Source organism: Phocoena sinus, chromosome 4 (assembly GCF_008692025.1).
Source record: "Phocoena sinus isolate mPhoSin1 chromosome 4, mPhoSin1.pri, whole genome shotgun sequence".
Classification (NCBI taxonomy): domain Eukaryota; kingdom Metazoa; phylum Chordata; class Mammalia; order Artiodactyla; family Phocoenidae; genus Phocoena; species Phocoena sinus.
The window spans coordinates 95,728,192-95,744,501 of NC_045766.1; the positions used below are offsets into that span (position 1 = coordinate 95,728,192).

Here is a 16,310-nt window from a genome sequence, read left to right on the forward strand (position 1 = left end):
CCTTTAGTCCTGCTGCCCCAAATCCATCCCTCCTCACTCCATCCACACTACTTCCAGGAAGAGGAAAAGGCCCACTGTGAATAAGGAATGGCCCTCCCATGAGTGGGGTTTTATTCCAAGTCTGGAGAGCTTCCCCAGAGCCCAGCAGGGAGACCAAGAAGCTAAGAAGACTGGGACTGACCAGAATCTCCCTTGCTGGGAGGCAGCTCCACCTCAGAGTCACACCAATGGACGGCCCAAGGGGTGAGCAGGGATGGCTCTGCTGCATGGATGCATTAAAATGCGCGACAGTTTCGCTGCCTCCTTCCACTTAAATCTGTGATAGACTTGGAGTTGGACTGAACAGAACTAGAAGAGAAACAACTGGAAATGTTCACTTCTATCTCACAGCCCAGAATGCTAGAAGTGAAAGACACCTGTGAGGTGATAGTGTCCCGCTGCCTCAGCTCACACTTGGAGAAGTGAAGCCCTGTGAAGTAGATGACTCGTCCAGGGTCACACAGCTCATGAGTGGTATGAACTTCAACAAGCAGCCAGTGCTTTCATCGATGCGTCACAGCCCCACTATTGATCAGAAACTATCACTCATCTCTCCAAGGTTAGGACACCTCTTCAGTCCTACAGAGAAATAACTGCTTCCTCACCTGATGCCTTTCTTCAGGCACCAGACTGGGTCTGCTTATTTCAAAGCTGAATTTTGTATGTGTGGGAAAGAGTTAAGAAACAAAAAGCAAAGTACCAACCTGGAACAAATGTAGTGAGGTATTCAAACCATTGCCTGATTGTCGAGTCACCAAATAAATACACCACTTTTCTCTGTAAGCATTCTGTAATGTTGTCAGGGTCATTAAACTGGCGCATCTTAAACTTTCTGGGCCTCCACTGATTTTTGTAATAATAGCCAGAAGGAAAAGTTCCTAAGCCTTGAGATAGTTCTAGGTTGTTGGTTTCTGGAAAAAAAAAAAAAAAAAAAAAGATATTCTGAAATTCTCCTCCAACAAACCATACCTAAAAAATGTTCCAAGAAACACAATTATGCCCCTATGTTTGTTAGCTTGCTGGCTACGGATAACATTTCCTGCCATCACATCTCAAAGAAATCCCAGACTTCCCCCCTCCTACAAAAAGTTCTCCTTTGCACAAAAATAGGAAGATCTGAAGTGGGTGTGAGGGTGTTTGTGGACACGCTCAAAGGGGAAAGGGGACGTTGATCATTCCCTCTGATTACACATGTTTTTCTCAAAACCAAAAATAAAGGCAGGCCAAAACCAAGGAAATGTGTAGATGTAAGCATTGTCCAGCATTATCCCAGAACAGGAGAAGAACTTCTCATCCAAATGCCTGTGAGGCAAGTAAAAATTTAAATTCATATTTTACATATGCATAATAATATTAGTCCACACTGTTACTCAGCCCATTAAAAAGAAAAGTTTCAATCCATGGGTCCTACAATCAAATATTAACTCGGAAAACCACCACTGAATACAGAAAACAAACCAATGACACACATTCTAAAGATTTACTGCCCACAACACAAAAGGTTCAGAAGTCTTTATGCACAATGAACAATATTAAAATTGTATCAGCAGTGTGTACTCATGGTTGTAGCCTAGCTACACATGATAACACAAGTGCCAGGATACCTTTCACAGAGAAAGTCAACACCTTTCTGCCCTAACACCTCCCTCAGAAAATGCCACTGCAAAAATGGCACGCTTTACATGCTTCAACAGGGATGCCTAATATTTCTTGCAGGTTTACTCTGCACCAGACACTGTTCTGAGCAATTAAATTTATTATCTCATGGGATGCTCACAATAACTCTTTAAGGTAGGTCCTATTATCCCTACCTTTCAAAACATTTAAGCAACTTGATCCAGAGATCGTATGTAGCAAAGCCAGGATCTAATCCAAGCCGGTGAGCCCCCAAGCCCATGCTCTTAACCACTGTGTTACATCGCCTCTCAAATAGAGATGTTAATAGATATCTTTCTTTTTGGCTTTTTTCCTGAAAGAGTACATTTATTCATTTCTAACATTTATTATTCAAACCTGCAATCTTCAAAAAACCACCAATCATTTTATATCACTCCCTTACACAGCCCAAAGTTGAAATCTTGATCATATTCCAGTAATTTTAGAGTCTCACCTGTTAAACCACAATTTAAAATCCAAATGCTAAGAAATTTAAATTTAAATATGACTCAGAAATTTAAATTTAAGTGAGTCTCCTATTTGTGACTATTTTCAGCTTCTTTGACTTCTTGATATTATCTCTATACTAAAAATTATTTTGGAAGGAGACCTTCAAGATGGCGGAGGAGTAAGACATGGAGGTCACCTTCCTCCCCACAAATACATCAGAAATACATCTACACGTGGAACCACTCCTACAGAATACCTACTGAACGCTGGCAGAAGACCTCAGACCTCCCAAAAGGCAAGAAACTCCCCACGTACCTGGGTAGGGCAAAAGAAAAAATAAAAAACAGAGGCAAAAGAACAGGGACGTGACCGGCACCAGTGGGAGGGAGCTGTGAAGGAGGCAAGGTTTCCACACACTAGGAAGGCCCTTCGCGGGCAGAGACTGCGGGAGGCGGAGTGGGGAGCTACGGAACCGCGGAGGAGAGCGCAGCAACAGGGGTGCGGAAGGCAAAGCAGAGAGTTTCCCGCACATAGGATCGGTGCTGACCGGCACTCACCAGCCCAAGAGGCTTGTCTGCTCCCCCGCCGCGGCAGGCGGGGTCTGGAGCTGAGGCTCGGGCTTCGGAGGTAGGTTCCCAGGGGGAGGACTGGGGTTGGCTGCGTGAAGACAGCCTGAAGGGGGCTACTGCACCACAGCTAGCTGGGAGGGAGTCCAGGAAAAAGTCTAGAACTGCCTAAGGGGCAAGAGACCATTGTTTGGGGTGCACGAGGAGAGGGGATTCAGAGCACCACCTAAACGAGCTCCAGAGATGACCGTGAGCCACGGCTCTCAGCGCGGACCCCAGAGACGGGCAGGAGACGCTAAGGCTGCTGCTGCCGCCACCAAGAAGCCTGTGTGCGAGCACAGGTCACTATCCACACCTCCCCTCTCGGGAGCCTGTGCAGCCCATCACTGCCAGGGTCCCGTGATCCAGGGACAACTCCCCCGGGAGAATGCACGGCACACCTCAGGCTGGTGCAATGTCATGCCAGCCTCTGCCGCCGCAGGTTCACCCCGCATTCTGTACCCCTCCTTCCCCCAGGCCTGAGTGAGCCAGAGCCCCCTAATCAGCTGCTCTTTTAACTCTGTCCTGTCTGAACGAAGAACAGACGCCCTCAGGTGACGTACACGCACAGGTGGAGCCAAATCCAAAGCTGGACCCCAGGAGCTGTGTGTACAAAGAAGAGAAACGGAAATCTCTCCCAGCAGCCTCAGGAGCAGCGGATTAAATCTCCACAATCAACGTGATGTACCCTGCATCTCTGGAATACCTGAACAGACAACAAATCATCCCAAAATTGAGGTGGTGGACTCCGGGAGCAACTGTAGACTAGGGGTTTGCTTTCTGCATCTAATTTGTTTCTGGCTTTATGTTTATCTTAGTTTAGCATTTAGAGATTACTATTATTGGTAGATTTATTGATTGATTTGATTGCTCTCTTCCTCTTTTTTTTTAATATATATATATTTTTTCCTTTTTCTCTTTTTGTGAGTGTGTATGTGTATGCTTCTTTGTGTGATTCTGCCTGTATAGCTTTGCTTTTACCATTTGTCCTAGAGTTCTGTCCATTTTTCTGTTGTTTTTCTTTTTTAGTATAATTTTTAGCACTTATCATCATTGGTGGATTTGTTTTTTGGTTTGGTTGCTCCCTTCTTTCTTTCTTTTTATTACTTTTTAATTTTTTTATTTTTAATAATTACTTTTTAATTTTTTATTTTAATTCTTCCTTCCTTTCTTCCTCCCTTCCTTCCTTCCTTCCTTTCTTCTTCCGTCCATCCTTCCTTTCTCTCTCTCTCTCTCTCTCTCTTTCTCTTTCTTTCTTTCTTTCTCCCTTTTCTTCTGAGCCGTGTGGCTCACAGGTTCTCAGTGCTCCAGCTGGGTGTCAGGCCTGAGCCTCTGAGGTGGGAGAGCCGAGTTCACGACATTGGTCCACAAGAGACCACCCAGCCCCACGTAATATCATCAGTCACTGAGAGCTCTCCCAGAGATCTCCATCTCAACGCTAAGACCCAGCTCCACTCAACGACCAGCAAGCTACAGTGCTGGACACCCTATGCCAAACAACTAGCAAGACAGGAACACAACCCCACCCATTAGCAGAGAGGCTGCCTAAAATCATAATAAGGTCACAGACACCCCAAAACACACCACCGGACACGGTCCTGCCCATTAGAAAGACAAGATCCAGCTTCAACCACCAGAACACAGGCACTAGTCCCCTCCACCAGGAAGCCTACACAATGTACTGAACCAATCTTACCCACGGCGGGCCAACACCAAAAACAACGGGAACTACGAACTTGCAGCCTGTGAATAAGAGACCCCAAACAGAGTAAGTTAGGCAAAATGAGAAGACAGACAAACACACAGCAGATAAAGGAGCAAGCTAAAAACACATCAGACCAAACAAACGAAGAGGAAATAGTCAGTCTACCTGAAAAAGAATTGAGAGTAATGATAGTAAAGATGATCCAAAGTCTTGGAAGTAAAATGGAGAAAATTCAAGAAAGGTTTAACAAGGACCTAGAAGAACTAAAGAGCAAAAAAACAACGATGAACAACACAATAAATGAAATTAAAAATTCTCTAGAAGGAATCAACAGCAGAATAACTGACACAGGAGAACAGATAAGTGACCTGGAAGATAAAATAGTGGAAATAACTACTGCAGAGCAGAATAAAGAAAAAACAATGAAAAGAATTGAGGACAGTCTTAGAGACCTCTGGGACAACAGTAAACACACCAACATTCGAAATATAGGGGTCCCAGAAGAAGAAGAGAAAAAGAAAGGGACTGAGAAAATATTTGAAGAGATTATAGTTAAAAACTTCTCTAATATGGGAAAGGAAATAGATGATCAACTCCAGGAAGCATAGAGAGTTCCATACAGGATAAATCCAAGGAGAAACATGCCAAGACACATATTAATCAAACTATCAAAAATTAAATACAAAGAAAAAATATTAAAAGCAGCAAGGGAAAAACAACAAATAACATACAAGGGAATCCCCATAAGGTTAACAGCTGATCTTTCAGCTGAAACTCTACAAGGCAGAAGGGAGTGGCAGGACATACTTAAAGTGATGTAAGGGAAAAACCTACAACCAAGATTACTCTACCCAGCAAGGATCTCATTCAGATTCAACAGAAATTAAAACCTTTATAAACAAGCAAAAGCCAAGAAAATTCAGCACCACCAAAACAGCTTTACAACAAATGCTAAAGGAACTTCTCTAGGCAGGAAACACAAGAGAAGGAAAAGACCTACAATAACAAACCCAAAACAATTAAGACAATGGTAATAGGAATATATATATCGATAATTACCTTAAATGTAAATGGATTAAATATTCCAAGCAAAACACATAGAAGTGGCTGAATGGATACAGAAACAAGACCCATATATATGCTATCTACAAGAGACTCACTTCAGACCTAGGGACACATACAGAATGTAAGTGAGGGGATGGAAAAAGATATTCCATGTAAATGGAAATAAAAAGAAAGTTGGAGTAGCAATTCTCATATCAGACAAAAGAGACTTTAAAATAAAGACTATTACAAGAGACAAAGAAGGACACTACATAATAATCAAGGGGTCAAACCAAGAAGAAGATATAACAATTGTAAATATGCATGCACCCAACACAGGAGCACCTCAATACATAAGGCAAATGCTAACAGCCATAAAACGGGAAAGCGACAGTAACACAATCATAGTAGGGGAGTTTAACACTCCACTTTCACCAATGGACAGATTATCCAAAATGAAAATAAATAAGGAAACACAAGCTTTAAATGATACATTAAACAAGATGGACTTAATTGATATTTTGAGGACATTCCATCCAAAAACAACAGAATACACTTTCTTTTCAAGTGCTAATGGAACATTCTCCAGGACATATCCTATCCTGGCTCACAAATCAAGCCTTGGTAAATTTAAGAAAATTGAAATTGTACCAAGTTTCTTTTCTGACCACAACACTATCACACTACATATCAATTACAGGAAAAAAATCTGTAAAAAGTACAAACACATGGAGCCTAAACAGTACACAACTTAATAACCAAGAGATCACTGAAGAAATCAAAGAGGAAATCAAAAAATACCTAGAAACAAATGACAATGAAAACATGATGACCCAAAACCTATGGGATGCAGCAAAACCAGTTCTAAGAGGGAAGTTTATAGCTATACAAGCCTACCTCAAGAAACAGGAAACATCTTGAGTAAACAACCTAACTTTACAGGTAAAGCAATTAGAGAAAGCAGAACAACAACAACAACAAAAAAAAAACCCAAGTTAGCAGAAGGAAAGAAATCATAAAGATCAGATCAGAAAAAAATGAAAAAGAAATGAAGGAAACAATAGCAAAGATCAGTAAAAGTAAAAGCTGGTTCTTTGAGAAGATAAACAAATTGATAAACCATTAGCCAGACTCACCAAGAAAAAAGGGAGAAGACTCAAAGCAACAGAATTAGGATTGAAAAAAGGAGAAGTAACAACTGACACTGCAGAAATACAAAGGATCATGAGAGATAACTACAAGCAACTCTATGCCAATAAAATGGATAACCTGGAAGAAATGGACAAATTCTTAAAAAAGCACAACCTTCTGAGACTGAACCAGGAAGAAATAGAAAATATAAACAGACCAATCACAAGCACTGAAATTGCGACTGTCATTAAAATCTTCCAACAAACAAAAGCCCATGATGAGATGGCTACACAGGCGAATTCTATCAAATATTTAGAGAAGAGCTAACACCTATCCTTCTCAAACTCTTCCAAAATATAGCAGAGGGAGGAACACTCCCAAACTCATTCTATGAGGCCACCATCACCCTGATACCAAAACCAAACAAAGATGTCACAAAGTAAGAAAACTACAGGCCAATATCACTGATGAACATAGATGCAAAAATCCTCAACAAAATACTAGCAAACAGAACCCAACAGCACATTAAAAGGATCACACACCATGACTAAGTGGGGTTTATCCCAGGAATGCAAGGATTCTTCAATATATGCAAATCAGTCAATGTGATAGGGACTTTCCTGGTGGTGCAGTGGTTAAGAATCTGCCTGCCAATACAGGGGACACAGGTTCGAGCCCTGGTCCAGGAAGATCCCACATGCCGCAGTGCAACTAAGCCCGTGCATCACAACTACTGAGCCAGCACTCTAGAGCCCGTGAGCCACAACTACTGAGCCTGCGTGCCACAACTACTGAAGCCCACACACCTAGAGCCCATGCTCTGCAACAAGAGAAGCCAATGCTGCAATGAGAAGCCCGTGCACCACAACGAAGAGTAGCCACCGCTCACCACAACTAGAGAAACCCATGCCCAGCAATGAAAATCCAACGCAGCCAAAATCAATCAATCAATCAATCAATGAGATAAACCATATTAACAAATTGAAGGAGAAAAACCACATGATCATCTCAACAGATGCAGAAAAAGCTTTGGACAAAATTCAACACCCATGGGCTTCCCTGGTAGCGCAGTGGTTGAGAATCTGCCTGATAATGCAGGGGACAGCGGTTCAAGCCCTGTTCTGCGAGGATCCCACATGCCGCGGAGCAACTAGGCCTGTGTGCCACAACTACTGAGCCTGTGCGTCTGGAGCCTGTGCTCCGCAACAAGAGAGGCCGTGACAGTGAGAGGCCTGCGCACTGCGATGAAGAGTGGCCCCCACTTGCCACAATTAGAGAAAGCCCTCGCACAGAAACGAAGACCCAACACAGCAAAAAAATAAATAAATTACTAAACTCCTTCCCCCAACATCTTTAAAAAAAAAAAAAAATTCAACACCCATTTACGATAAAAACGCTCCAGAAAGTAGGCATAGAGAGAACTTACCTCAACATAATAAACGCTATATATGACGAACCCACAGCTAACATTGTTCTCAATGGTGAAAAGCTGAAACCATTTCCTCTAAGATCAGGAACAAGACAAGGTTGTCCACTCTCACCACTGTTATTCAACATAGTTTTGGAAGTTTTAGCCACAGCAATCAGAGAAGAAAAAGAAATAAAAGGAATCCAAATCGGAAAAGAAGAAGTAAAGCTGTTCCTATTTGCAGATGACATGATACTATTCATAGAGAATCCTAAAGATGCTACCAGAAAATGACTAGAGCTAATCAATGAATTTGGTAAAGCAGCAGGATACAAAATTAATGCACAGAAATCTCTTGCATTCCTATATACTAAGGATGAAAAATCTGACAGAGAAACTAAGGAAACATTCCCATTTACCACTGCAACAAAAAGAATAAAATACTTAGGAATAAACCTACCTAAGGAGACAAGACCTGTATGCAGAAAACTAAAAGACACTAAGGAAAGAAATTAAAGATGATACACATAGATGGAGAGATATACCATGTTCTTGGATTGGAAGAATCAACATTTTGAAAATGACTCTACTACCCAAAGCAATCTACAGATTCAATGCAATCCCTATCAAACTACCATTGGCATTTTTCACAGAACTAGAACAAAAAATTTCACAATTTGTATGGAAACACAAAAGACCCCAAATAGCCAAAGCAATCTTGACAAAGAAAAATGGAGCTGGAGGAATCAGGCTCCCTGACTTCAGACTATACTACAAAGCTACAGTATTCTAGACAGTATGGCACTGGCACAAAAACAGAAATATAGATCAATGGGACAGGATAGAAAGCCCAGAGATAAACCCATGCACATATAGTCACCTTATTTTTGATAAATGAGGCAAAAATAAACGAAGGAGAAAAGACAGCCTCTTCAATAAGTGGTGCTGGGAAAACTGGACAGCTATATGTAAAAGAATGAAACTAGAACACTCCCTAACACCATACACAAAAATAAACTCAAAATGGATTAAAGACCTAAATGTAGGCCAGACCCTATAAAACTCTTAGAGGAAAACATAGGCAGAAGACTCTATGACATAAATCACAGCAAAATCCGTTTTGACCCACCTCCTAGAGAAATGGAAATAAAAACAAAAATAAACAAGTTGGACCTAATGAAACTTAAAAGCTTTTGCACAGCAAAGGAAACTATAAACAAGACGAAAAGACAACCCTCTGAATGGGAGAAAATATTTGCAAATGAAACAACTGACAAAGGATTAATCTCCAAAATATATAAACAGCTCATGTAGCTCAATATAAAAAAAAAAAAACCCAATCAAATATTTGTCAGAAGACCTAAATAGACATTTTTCCAAAGAAGGTATACAGATTGTCAACAAACACATGAAAGAATGCTCAACATCACTATAATCATTAGAGAAATGCAAATCAAAACTGCAAGGAGGAAAAAAAAAACAAAACAACAACAACAAAAAAAAACTGCAAGGAGGTATCACCTCACACCAGTGAAATTGGCCATCATCAAAAAATCTACAAACAATAAATGCTGGAGAGGGTGTGGAGAAAAGGGGACCCTCTTGCACTGTTGGTGGGAATGTAAATTGATACAGCCACTATAGAGAACAGTAGGGAGGTTCCTTAAAAAACTAAAAATTGAACTACCATATGACCCAGCAATCCCACTACTGGGCATATACCCTGAGAAAACCATAATTCAAAGAGTCATGTACCACAATGTCCATTGCAGCTCTATTTACAATAGCCAGGACATGGAAGCAACCTAAGTGTCCATCGACAGATGAATGGATAAAAAAGATGTGGCACATATATACAATGGAGTATTAGCCATATAAAGAAACAAAATTGAGTTATGTGTAGTGAGGTGGATGGGCATAGAGTCTGTCATACACAGTGAATTAAGTCAGAAAGAGAAAAACAAATACCGCATATATAACACATATATATGGATTCTAAAAATAAAGGTTCTGAAGAACCTAGGGGCAGGACAGGAATAAAGATGCAGACGCAGAGAATGGCCTTGCGGACACTGGGAGGGGGAAGAGTAAGCTGAGACAAAGTGAGAGAGTGGCATGGACTTATATATACTACCAAATGTAAAACAGAGAGCTATTGGGAAATAGGGAGATCAGCTCCATGCTTTGTGACCACCTAGAGGGGTGGATAGGGAGGGTGGGAGGGATACGCAAGAGGGAGGAGATATGCGGATATATGTATATGTTTAGCTGATTCACTTTGTTATAAAGCAGAAACTAACACACCGTTGTAAAGCAATTATAATCCTAAAGGTGTTAAAAAAGAAACAAAATTATTTTGGTTTTACTCCCTTCAAAGAAGATGCCCTATTTGACAGTGCATACTTAATCTTTTTTCTTAGGTATCTGCTAATGCTTTGCAGGTTCAGGGTCTAAATTGAAAAGTAAACAGAATTGTAAATGCTCTTTTGGCCAATGTGATTATCAAAGAAAAATGAGGGTTAGGGTAAACACTTGCTTGGCTTATTCAAAAGCAATTTCTCAACATGCCACCAAGTGTGGCTTTACCATGTCACCACACCTTGCCCAAAGCTCCTCACTGTATCATCACATCAAGGCTGCACAGGCCAGAGAGCTCCTGAGCAGACACCTGGGGCATAAAGAAAACATTTACTGGAATGGGAATTAACAGTGATTTTGAAGTCACAATATTTACCACAGTTAAGTCTGTAGACTCAGTAGCTGAGTCTGCTGTCAAATAAGGGTCATAAAGAAACGGGTATATCATACAGGAAACAATTACCATTTCCATTCAAATGTTAATTATATTTACTATCAGAGTTAAGTCAAGCAAAGCAAATCAATTACTGAACCTTACATTAATTCTTTAAACATGCAGCGCTAGATAACAGAACATAATTTTAAAGTGAAATGTGTTTACCTACATTGCCCTCTTATGGTCAACTGGGACAAAAACATTTCCTGACTCATGATTTCAAGCAGTCTGAAGTTGTTTAAAAAGTCAGTGTTGCTTGGAGCTCAGAATGCATTTTCACGTAAGATATCTGAGATATGAAAGCCCCTTAAATCAATAATATAATTCTTAATGTACTGTACAAGTGGAATGAAAATAATTAAAAAACAAAAATGAGTTATTACTCAATTTTATGGTTGTCTTGAACATTGATGGTGAAGGAAGTTTACAGGCAGGCGATTGTAAGAGCAGATATAAAGATCTTTATGCAAAATCAGGAGGGACAGTTTTGATTATTTGCAAGTAAGGTCCCTGCTTCTCTAAAATGTCCTGGCTTAAAAAAATTAAAATAAAATAAAATAAAATATCCTGGCTTCTCTTTAAAAGTCCACAGCTTACACTTTCCTCCAAAGGGCATCATCCCATATCATTCATGAGCCATAATAAGGGCTATTTGGACCACAAATGTGACAAAACGAGAGAGAAAAAGGCAGAGATAAATTTTTCTAAATGATCTAGAAAGAGCTGGATGAGAGGGATACTGTGTGAATTAAAGGTTGGAGGTGTGAACACAGGTCCCTTAATTTTCTGGCATGGAGTTAGAAGAACAGTGAAAGGCTGGCCAAAGGGAGCACGTGGTTCATGAGGGGAAGGAAAGACAAGTCAGAGAAGAAATGGAGGCAAACAATTCCCTGACCAGGGAACATGAGCACAGGAGTGCCGGGCACCACCTCGGGGAGGTAAGGAGTGAGGATAGCATGCCAAGCTCTGGGCACACCCCGTCCAGTGCTGGGAACGTGAGGAGGTCCTAGCTACTCAGCCACCATACTGGCTTGAGTTTCCCCCCACAAAACCTTGGGAAATTGATTTTTTTCCATTCTATCTTAGTCCCCTAAAAGCTATGCATTTTACAAAGGAAAGATAAAAATGCTGTGTGAGGTAGAAATACCTGTAGATTCAGAGAATGTTGAAAGGGACCTCAGAGAATAGCTAGTCCAAATATCTTTTAGAGGTAAAGAAAGCAAGTCAGAGTGACTTGCCAAAGTTTCTCAGAGTTGAAGAGACAGGAGGTAGCAGAGATGGGACCATTTACAGAGACCTACATTTATTATTGAAACGGCTGTGGGCTTCCTTTCCCCAAATGCTATCAGTTTGCTGGATGTTATGTGTAGGATGTGAGTCCTTTGATTTCCTAAGTTAACTGGACCTGGACCTTGGTTTCATTATCTGTAAAGCGGACAAACTACTAGTTACTCTGAAGGGCTGTTGTGAAAATTCGATACTGTAATAGTGTGAAAGTGCAGTTGTCACAATAAGGGGCCATACTGGAACGCTGGAAATATTCTATACACTGTAAACATTCTATATCTTGATCTGGGTGGTAGTTAATTAGTTTTCTATTGCTGTGTAACAAATCACCACAAACTTAACGGCTTAAAAACAAGGGGCATTTATTTTCCCACAGTTCTGCACGTCAGGAATCTGCACGTGGCATGGCTAGGTTCTCTGCTCAGGATCTCACAGGTGGAAATCAGGATGTTAGCAGGGCTGTGTTCCTTTCTGAAGGCTCTGGAGAAAAATCTGCTTCCAAGTTTGTTCAAGTTGTTAGCCAAATTCAGTTCCTTGTGGTTATAAGATTGAGTTTCTCATTTCCTTGCTTGTCGTCAGCCCTTCAGCTCCTAGAAGCTGCCTACATTCCCTGCCCCATGGCCTCCTTCATCTTGAAAGCCAGCAATGAAGTATCTCCCTCACATGGAATCCTTTTCACACTTTCAATCTCTTTCTTCTGGAAGAACCTGGTCCCTGTTAAGGACTTATCTGGTTAGGTCAGATCCACCCAGGAAAATCTCTTTTTTTTTTTTTTTTTTTTTTTTTGCGGTATGTGGGCCTCTCACTGTTGTGGCCTCTCCCGTTGCGGAGCACAGGCTCCGGACGCGCAGGCTCAGCGGCCATGGCTCACGGGCCCAGCCGGTCCACAGCATGTGGGATCCTCCCGGACCGGGGCACGAACCCGCGTCCCCTGCATCGGCAGGCGGACTCTCAACCACTGCGCCACCAGGGAAGCCCAATCTATCTTTTTTTAAAGTCAACTTTGTCATATAATTGAAGGGACGGGTTTATATAAGGGCATGGATCATTGGGAGTCATCTTAGAATTCACCCTACAAAGATATGTACACATGTAAAACTCTGTCGTACTGTATGCTTATGATCTGTGTGTTCTATTGCATATGAGATAAATTTCAATAAACAGAGAAAACAGCAAAAAGCTATAAAGATGTTGATATTTATTCTATTGCTCTTAAATCTAGTCCTATCCTAAACTTTCAGTAAACTCCCCCAAAAATATGAGCTCTAGTTTAGTTGCTGATGAGGTTAGAAGCCATCAAGGTCCCACACCATTAGGCTATAATGGTCTGAGGACCACACTGCAGATGCTCATGAAAATTCAGTAGTAATTCTGACACTGGAAAAGCCTGTCAGAAACCAGATGCTTGCCTTTGATAAGATAGTCTAGTCTAATTGAAAGCTGTGTTTCTTTGCTTTTGACTGGAATTATGTGTGCATGGGGGTAGCACTGGCAACCTCAAGCAATCCACCAGACTCTAAACATGCACCTGAGAAGAGTTTTACCTTGTACGAAAATCAATTAACTAATATATAAATTATGAAGTGTCATAGGGAAAATAAAACCTTCAAAATACAGGATTCATAAGTGAAATAATGTAAGTGTAAATATTAAGAACACTTCCAAGGCCTGGGCAAAGAAAATATAAGATGGACCTGAAATATCCTGTGGTACCATAAAGTAAGGAAGTACTAAAAAAAAATAAGTTAATTAGTTAAAAGAATGAGAGCATGTCATTGGGAGGGGGAAGGGTGAGCTGTGACAAAGCGAGAGAGAGGCATGGACATATATACACTACCAAACGTAAGGTAGATAGCTAGTGGGAAGCAGCTGCATAGCACAGGGAGATCAGCTCGGTGCTTTGTGACCGCCTGGAGGGGTGGGATAGGGAGGGTGGGAGGGAGGGAGACACAAGAGGGAAGAGATATGGGAACATATGTATATATATAACTGATTCACTTTGTTATAAAGCAGAAACTAACACACAATTGTAAAGCAATTATACCCCAATAAAGATGTAAAAATAAAATAAAATAAAATGGAAATAACAATCCCTGTCCTACCTATCACATTGAAAATAAAATTATAAGTGATAGATAAATGTAAGTTATTTGCATTGAATTAAAACATATGTGAATGAAAAAAAAAAAAAAAAAAGAATGAGAGCATGTCAAAAGGGCACAGAAGCCAAACTAAAAAAGTTCTCAACTACCAAAAGTGGAACAATTTGAACAACTGAATTGGATTATAATCCAAAGAATGAAACAGTCAGGAGTCTATGCTGATAAAACTAAATTAATGGTAAAGAAGGGACAACTCTTACAGAAAAATTTCAATTAATAAATGTCTTAAAAATGAGAGACAGAGCAAGTCACCATTAGAACACCACAGAAATAACTGCTGCAGGGAAGATCGAATGATGAATGCTAAAATTAGTAGATGGTAGTTTAAGCAGAATGTTTACATAGTCTCTGTATTAGTTTCCTGTAGCTGCTGTAACAGATTACCACAAATTTAGTGGCTTAAAACAACACAACTTTATTCTCTTACAGTTCTGAGGCCAGGAGTCCAAAATCAGTATCGCTGGGCCAACACCAAGGTGTTAGGAGAGTCACGCTCTCTCTGGAGGATCTAGGGAAGAATTTGTTCCCTTGCCTTTTCTAGAGCTATATTCTTTGGCTCATGGCCCCTTTCTCCATTTCTAAAGCCAATGTCATGGCATCCTCAAATCTCTCTCTGCTTCCATCTTCACATGGCTTTCTGTCTTCTGTATGAAATCTCCCTCTGCCTCCCTCCTAAAAGGACACTTGTGATTGCATTTAGTGCCCACTCAGATAATCCAGATAATCTCCCCCCCAGCTCAAAACTCTTAACTTAATCACACCTGTAAAGTTTCTTTTGCCATATAAGGTAACATTCACAAATTCAACGGATTAGGATCTGTATATATTTAGGGGCCATTATTCAGCCTACCACAGTCTCAAAGTACCTCCCCAGAATACTGAGTAAATACAAAGATAAAAATAATTAGTTTAGGGAATTCCCTGGCAGTCCAGTGGTTAGGACTCCATGCTATCACTGCTGAGGGCCTGGGTTCAATCCCTCATCAGGGAACTAAGATCCCACAAGCCAAGAGGCACAGCCAAAAAAACAAAAAAGGGAAAGAAAGAAGGAAAAATAATTAGTTTACAGTGGAAAACCGAGGTAGACACCACTTTAACCAAGTGATCAAGGTTAACATTGTTAGCAATACATATCAACATCATGTACCCCCTCAAAAGGATACAACATCATTTCTGTCCTATTCTTTCCAAAAATGCATAACCTCATTCCAATCAAAAGAAAACACTAGACAAACCCAAGTTTAGAGAGATTCTAAAAACTATCTGACCAATGCTCTTCAAAAGTGTCAAAGTCATGGAAGACAATAAGAGCCTGAGGATCTGTCACAGAGGAAAGACTAAGGAAACATGCAACTAAATGCAATGTGAGATCTGCACTGGATTCTGAAACAAAAAAGGACATTAGTGGAAAAACTGATGAAATCCAAATAAACTCTATAGTTTAGTTAATAACATTATATGGATGTTAAATTCTTGGTTTTTATAAGTGTTCTGTGATTTCTTAAGAAGTTAGCATAAGGGGGGACTTCCCTGGTGGTCCAGTGGTTAAGACTCCACACTCCCAGTGCAGGGGGCCTGGGTTCGATCCCTGGTCAGGAACTAAGATCCCACATACCTCAGCTAGAGAGCCCGCATGCCACAATGAAGACCCAGCACAGCCAAGCAATCAATCGATTAATCAGAAATTAGCATACGGGAAACTTGGTGAAGGCTATATGGGAACTTTGTACTATTTCCACAACTCTTCCTTAAGTCTAAAATTATCTGAAAACAAAAGATTTTAAAAAGAGAACAAAAAAAAAAAAAAAAAAAAGAGAACAAAGGGAATGAAGGAATTAAGAGAGGAAGGCAGGGAGAGAGGGAAGAAGGAAGGAATTAAGGAAGGAAGAATGTGAGCCCTTCGTTTAGCATCTTTGAGTGCCCCCTGCTGGTCACTAAGGTGAATTTAGGTGAAGTTTCCCCAAGCCGGACTTCGTTGATTTATAAAGTAATTGTCCTCTTTTCTTTCCGATTATTTACCTGCTCCAAG

At 40.6% G+C, this 16,310-nt stretch overlaps 1 protein-coding gene across 10 annotated transcripts in view; it reads right to left on the reverse strand.

Moving 5' to 3' along the window:
- NXPE3 (neurexophilin and PC-esterase domain family member 3) overlaps nucleotides 1-16,310 on the reverse strand; it is a 52,958-nt gene that overhangs the window by 3,919 nt on the left and 32,729 nt on the right. For 9 of the 10 annotated variants that reach the window (XM_032630940.1, XM_032630938.1, XM_032630937.1 and 6 more), the window contains one exon: nucleotides 744-950. The exons of the other annotated variant lie outside the window; for it this stretch is intronic. In XM_032630940.1, the coding sequence (XP_032486831.1) occupies nucleotides 744-950 (207 nt within the window). The remainder of the gene's footprint in view (nucleotides 1-743; nucleotides 951-16,310) is intronic. 10 annotated transcript variants of the gene reach the window in all.